The sequence below is a fragment of the Dama dama genome, chromosome 1, assembly GCF_033118175.1.
Source record: "Dama dama isolate Ldn47 chromosome 1, ASM3311817v1, whole genome shotgun sequence".
Classification (NCBI taxonomy): domain Eukaryota; kingdom Metazoa; phylum Chordata; class Mammalia; order Artiodactyla; family Cervidae; genus Dama; species Dama dama.
Window position 1 is genome coordinate 53,624,752 of NC_083681.1, and position 6,354 is coordinate 53,631,105.

A 6,354-nucleotide genomic window follows, 5' to 3' on the forward strand; every position below is an offset into this window, starting at 1 on the left:
CCCAAAATGACTCACAGACTTGGTTCCAAGGGAAACTGGACAGAGATAAGGAACACCTGCAGAAAGAGGGGAGACAGGGGAGAAGGCAGGGGAGAGGCATAGAGAGAGACAGCAAGTGGAGACTCACTCCTTGTACTATCTACCATGAATTTGAGGTGTTGGGGGATGAAGGAAGATGGAACAGAGCCAAAAAGCATGGAAACTAATTAGTCCCAGAAAAGGGCAATGCCTCATCCAGAGTCACGTGGGTGCTAAGTGCCTAGACCCTAATGATATGACTTTTCTTGTTTCAAAACATTTTCCCTTCACGTTATCACAATAGCTCTAAAAGGACCAGAAATGACAGATTCAGAAGCCCAACTACTCTGCAGAAATAGAAGCTGACAGCCCAGAGGTGGAGAGAGGTCCAAGGTCACACCAGACCCTACCTGCCATCTGTTCTTGGCCTCAGATCCCTGGGGTCAAGAAGAGATTTTCCTGTGGTGCTGGCCACTCAAACACACCTACTACCTTGGACAGAGCCCTGGGCCAGGTGCTGGGGTCAGGTTTCCAGGCAAAGCCCCGAGGACCACAAGTTTTTTGACAAGTCCCTGGCCTCTGGCCTCACCACCCCATTTATAAAACACAGTCACTGCCTTGTTCTCTGTCATTTGATGGTCCTAGGTTCTCTCTGGGCCTCCTTTCCCCAACGGAGGTGTCTAGCAAATGCACACATATCCCTACCCCCACCACCAAAGCTGCTGGCTCCCCTGCAGGGCTTCCCCTGGAGGGCCATCAGCCAATCAGAAACCAGCCACCATGGGGCCTGAGAAGGGAGAGCTGGCCTTGACAGCTGACCTGTGATGTCTTAGTGGCTGGAGGCTGAAGGGGCTGTACGCAGCAGGACAGGAAACCAAAGACCTTTTCATTCACTCATTCATTTACAAACATTTACTGCATAGTCTCTTGCGCTAGTCTGTGTACCAGAAACACAACAGTGAGGAAGAGCCAGTGCCTCCCACTGGGGAAGATGTCAGAGCTGGGGCTTAGAGTTGACAAGGGCCAGGACTGGAGTGAATGCAAAGCTGAGGGCCCAGCATCTATGGCCTGCTTGAGCTCTTGTGCCATATAAGAAAAGACACCACACCCTGTTAACTCCACAGACCAAAGGTGTGGTGGAGGGCAGGAGTGGGCTCAGAGTGTGTTGGCCGACCTCTGGATGCATGTGCTTGCATAAGTCTGTTAGCTTGTCCCTCTGAGAACACACCCAGGTACCTGCATGGGCCCAGAAGTATGAATGTTCAAATATGTATGTGCTTATGAATCTACGGACACATACCAGAATGCACCCAAAGCTATGTTCACATGTGCACATGTATGAATGCTCCTGCAAGTACATGTAAGAAGCACATCTGAGCCTGCCTGGAACTGTGCACAACTTATGCAAGCCTTCCTGTGGATGTGTAGGCACACACAAGTGAGCATGAGTGTGTGTATGTGCTCACATGTGGACACACCTAGGCCTGCTCACATGTTAAGTTTGCTTCTGCACATACATGTGAGTGTACAACCCCACTTCTGAAAAGACATGTCCAATAAGCATGTGCAAGTTACTATTCTCATCTGCCAAAGCTTGGGAGTGACAGTAGGGACAGGAGAGAGGGCGGGAAGGAGAAGGCGAGGTCTTCCTCCCACCCCCAGCATCAACAGCCCTGGACCTCAACACTGACCCCTGTCTGAGACCCAGGCCTCTCCTTAGGTGGTATTGATCTGTTGGTTGATCAGTTAAATATACTTTCAGGGAAGGAGGCAACCCAGCAATCCCTAATTTCAGGAGAAAGAGGCTGCTTCTTAGATTGGAGGGAGCCTTTATCCCAACCAGCTCTGCTCATACCAGAAGGGCTTGAGGATCAGGTGTCAACTTCTACAGCCTGAATAATTCATGCCAAAGCCAGGAGAGCTCCCTTCTCAGGAGCCTTTCTCTTTAAATCAGGCCTGGAGCTTCCCAGTCCTTGAGGCGGGGTGGTGGTGGGTGGGGGGAATCGAGAACAAAACAAACCTATAAACAGTTCGGCCTTGGTCCCTTCTGAGACCCCCTACCCCAACAGTGCAAAATCTGCTCCTGGTCTCACCACCTCCGGAGCCCCAAACCCTCCTACCCATTCACCATTTACAGGTGGGGTACCCTGGAGAGGAGGAGGGGCAGCTGATGTCATCCAACAACCCTAAGGTCCTGAGACCCAGGACAACCAAGCAGGGGTCCAAGGTGCTGGGGCAAGGAGAAGGGCAGCAAAGAGCTGAATCACCACACCCACAGGGTCCCAGGGCCTAGGAGAGTGCTTGGGGGAGGAGTCCAGCCTGGTGGAGAAAACCAGACGGAAGAAATCCTGGAGGAGCAGCCAGTGACTTGAGGGGAGGAGGGGTGGAAGGAAGAGGGGGTTGTCTTGACTTCCTCGGGTAGATGGGGTGGGGTGGAAAAGACGGAGGTCTCCAGGAACGTGCAGGGATGCTAACAGAGCCAGACCAGATGTAACTGGGGTGGCAGAAGAGGGGGCTGAGGCTGGGGATTTTCCTTTCCTAGCACAGCCCTCTCCGTGATCACAGGAATTAGGAAGCAGCTGAAAAACGAGGAACTTTCCCAGCTGACCCCTCATCCCTGCCTGCACTTGGAGGAGGAACTCTAAAATCCTGCCCCTAAATTCTCCCTTGGAGATGCTGACCCACCTGCCAGCTCTCCCCTGCCCGGCCCCGCCCCGCCCCACACGTGCTTGAGAGGTAAGAGGAAGGAACCAGCTTAAACGCGGAGGGTGGGGGAGATGAGAGGGAACTAAGTCAGAACCTCGGAGAGTCAAACTTCACATCAGCCCGGGAGCCGAAAGGGAGAAGAACAAGAGCAGCAGCCCAAAGCCCTGGTTCTCGGGAGCCTCCCACCCCGCCTCTCGGCTAGGAGGGCGCGGAGACACCGCTGGGGGCGGAGGAGGCGGCTAGGAGGCGGGGAGGGGGGAGGCAAACCCTGCCCACTCGGCTCTGAGCCCAGAACAGCCGCGGAAGTCGGAGGCCGGTGCGCAGGGCGAAGAGGGCACCGGGGGCGGGGGGTTCCGCTCCCTGCCTGTCCCCTCTCGCCCCAACCAGGAAAGTGAAGGTTCCTCGGACTCTAGAGCCAGCGGACCGAAGGACCACGACCGCCGGGCGCTCCGAGTCAAGGACTTGCCCCACCCGCCCCCCTCCCCGCCCCCAAGGCGCTCCGAACTCACTGGTGAGCGCCGCGACCCGGGCGCTGGATGTGGGGGCAGCTGCGATGGCCCCGCGCGCGGGACAGCCGGAGCACAGGGGCCCGCTGCTGCCGGGGCTGCTGCTCGTGGCGGCGGCGCTGAGCCGACCTGCCGCGCCCTGTCCCTTCCAGTGCTACTGCTTCGGCGGCCCCAAGCTGATGTTGCGCTGCGCGTCCGGCGCCGAGCTCCGGCAGCCGCCGCGGGACGTGCCACCCGACGCGCGCAACCTCACCATCGTGGGCGCCAACCTGACGGTGCTGCGCGCGGCCGCCTTCGCCGGCGGGGACGCGGACGGGGAGGAGGCAGCGGAGGGCGGCGTGCGCCTTCCGCACCTGACCGCGCTGCGCCTCACGCACAACAACATCGAGGTGGTGGAGGACGGCGCCTTCGACGGGCTACCCAGTCTGACGGCGCTCGACCTGAGCCACAACCCGCTGCGCACCCTAGGCGGCGGCGCCTTCCGCGGGCTGCCCGCGCTGCGCTCGCTGCAGCTCAACCACGCGCTGGCGCGGGGCGGCTCCGCACTGCTGGCCGCGCTGGACGCCGCGCTCGCTCCGCTCGACGAGCTGCGCCTCCTGGGCCTGGCGGGCAACGCGCTTAGCCGCCTGCCGCCCGCCGCTCTGCGCCGGCCGCGCCTGGAGCAGCTGGATGTGCACCTCAACGCGCTGGCCGGCCTGGACCCCGACGAGCTGCGGGCGCTCGAACGCGATGGCGGCCTCCCCGCGCCGCGCTTGCTGCTCGCCGACAACCCCCTGCGCTGCGGCTGCGCCGCACGCCCCCTGCTGGCCTGGCTGCGCAACGCCACGGAGCGCGTACCCGACGCGCGGCGCCTGCGCTGCGCCGCCCCGCGGGCGCTGCACAATCGGCCTTTCCTGGACTTGGACGAGGCGCGGCTGCGCTGCGCCGACGGCGATGCAGACGGTCGCGGGGATGAAGTGGAGCTCGCCGGCCCGGAGCTGGAAGCTTCCTACGTCTTCTTCGGGTTGGTTCTGGCGCTCATCGGCCTCATCTTCCTTATGGTGCTCTACCTAAACCGCCGCGGCATCCAGCGCTGGATGCGCAACTTGCGTGAGGCGTGCCGGGACCAGATGGAGGGCTACCACTACCGCTATGAGCAGGACGCCGACCCGCGCCGCGCGCCCGCCCCGGCAGCCCCCGCCGGCTCTCGCGCCACTTCACCGGGTTCGGGCCTCTGAGCTTCGCCTGTTCTGACTTGGGGACTGCCCCAGCCAGCTGATGACCTTACTGAGGCCACCTCGCCCGAGACCGTGGGTATGGGACACCCGCGAGCTTGAGGCTTTGAGACCTGCCCCTGCCCTGAGACGTTTGGATTGTGGCATCTCCCCCATCCAGGGGCCTGGAGCTGTACCCCTTCTCCCCAGCTTCTGAGAGCTGTCACCATCGAAGACCCAGAGACACCCTCTTCTGATTCCAGAACCGCCCCCCCCGCCCCCATCCACTCATCCCAGGCTCTGAAAGCCCTCCTGAACCACCCGAAGCCCCTTCCCCCTTTCAGGACTCACTCGGAGACCCTGTCCTATCCCAAGGCCCTGAGACTGCTTCCACCACCCTGTGCTTTGAACCCAGACCTCTCAGCAGGAAACGTCCCCCTAAACTGCACTCCAGCTCGCAGCCCTCAGCTCCCTTCTAGGGCTCAGGGGCCCTCACATCCCATTCTAGTCTCAGAATCAGAGCACCCCCTTCAGAAGGTTTTTGTAGACTTTGAGCCTTTTTTCTCTTATACCAGCTCATCCTGCATACAGACCTACATCTGGGGGCTCTGAGGGCTGAGCACCCTCCCCCAATCTGAGGATGTATTTCATACCACCCACCACCCCAGCTCTAGCTCAAGCCCCTCCTTGGCCCAGGCTTAGCGCTCAGCTCCTAACTCTCCCATCACAGGGACAGGGACACCCCGTTAAACCCTTAGTGTGGAGCCGATCATCAGCATTTCCCACTTTGGGCTCTCATACCCCAATACTCAGCCCTTGTGCCCAATCTGAGACTCTCAGCTCTTCACCCCGATCTGAGTTTCATCCCTCTACCCAAGTTTTGGGCTCTCAGTTCTCTCTACACCCATTGCTTGCACTCAGTACCCACATCTGCCACTCACTGGGTCAGGTCCAGTGAGGACTCCATCCCTGAAAGATGCCCACCCCCCCTTTCCTCTTAGGATGAGCTCTCTAGCCCTGCAAAACAGGCAGGTGCCAAGCACCACCCCCCCCCCCCCAACCATGCTAGCAGATCCTCATGAGAGATCCTGGAGGAGAGAGTCCTGGGGGTGCAGAGTAGATGGGCTGACCTTAGAACCAGGGTCAGCTGACCTTTGTGCCACAGAGAGGGGTGGAGGAGGAGGCTCTGAAGGGCTGGGAGCTGTTGGCCACATCCTCTTTCCCACCTATGTGACTCTTCACCCCTGAGGTTTCCTCGCTGCCACCTTGCCATCCTTGCCCACCCCCTGCCCGATATGACTTCTGGAAGAGGAAGGGGGCCTCTCCTCCTGTCTCAGGCACAAGCCCTCCTGTCCAGGGTCAGAGCCTCAGCGCCTTGCCTTCTGCATGATCCCAAAGCACAATTGGTGAGTGGGAGGGGGCTGCCTCTCCCTGACTCCCACCCCTAGGTCAAGCAGAATGGCTGGCCTGTGCTGCCTCTGCACACAGGAAGTCACCCTCCTCCAACATATTGGCTTGAGGCCTCCCCCCGCCCTCGCCTCCGGAAACCTGGATCTCCTTTGGGCAGTTTTCTATAAAGTCTGCAATAATCTCAGATACTCTGCTCTTGGAAGTGGTGCCATGTCATTCTTGCTGACCTGGGTCACTGAAGGGGGTGGGAGGGGACACTTAGAGCATTTTGGTCCTTCCTGAGATGAAGCAGTGACTCTTGATGTCTTTTCTCAGACTGGTGGGGAAAAAACAGGCTCTGACCGCACATTGTAGAATTGGGGCTAGACATATGGAGGGACTTCTTATTGGGATGGCATGGCTCTCCAAACCAGTTTTGCTTTTCATTCTGAGGTAGAGTTATCCACAGCCAGGGTGGGACCCTCTTCATCCTCTTACCCTTCAACTCCTCAACACTGGGTGGAGTGGGGGGTCATGGGGGT

At 59.3% G+C, this 6,354-nt stretch overlaps 1 protein-coding gene across 1 annotated transcript; it reads left to right on the forward strand.

Annotated features, from left to right (window-relative positions):
- The first annotated feature begins 2,798 nt into the window (after positions 1–2,798).
- On the forward strand, positions 2,799–6,019 carry TPBGL (trophoblast glycoprotein like). Its single transcript, XM_061150500.1, has one exon. The coding sequence runs from the start codon at positions 3,278–3,280 to the stop codon at positions 4,445–4,447; it is 1,170 nt and encodes a 389-aa protein (XP_061006483.1). The 5' UTR covers positions 2,799–3,277; the 3' UTR covers positions 4,448–6,019.
- Positions 6,020–6,354: the final 335 nt, after the last annotated feature.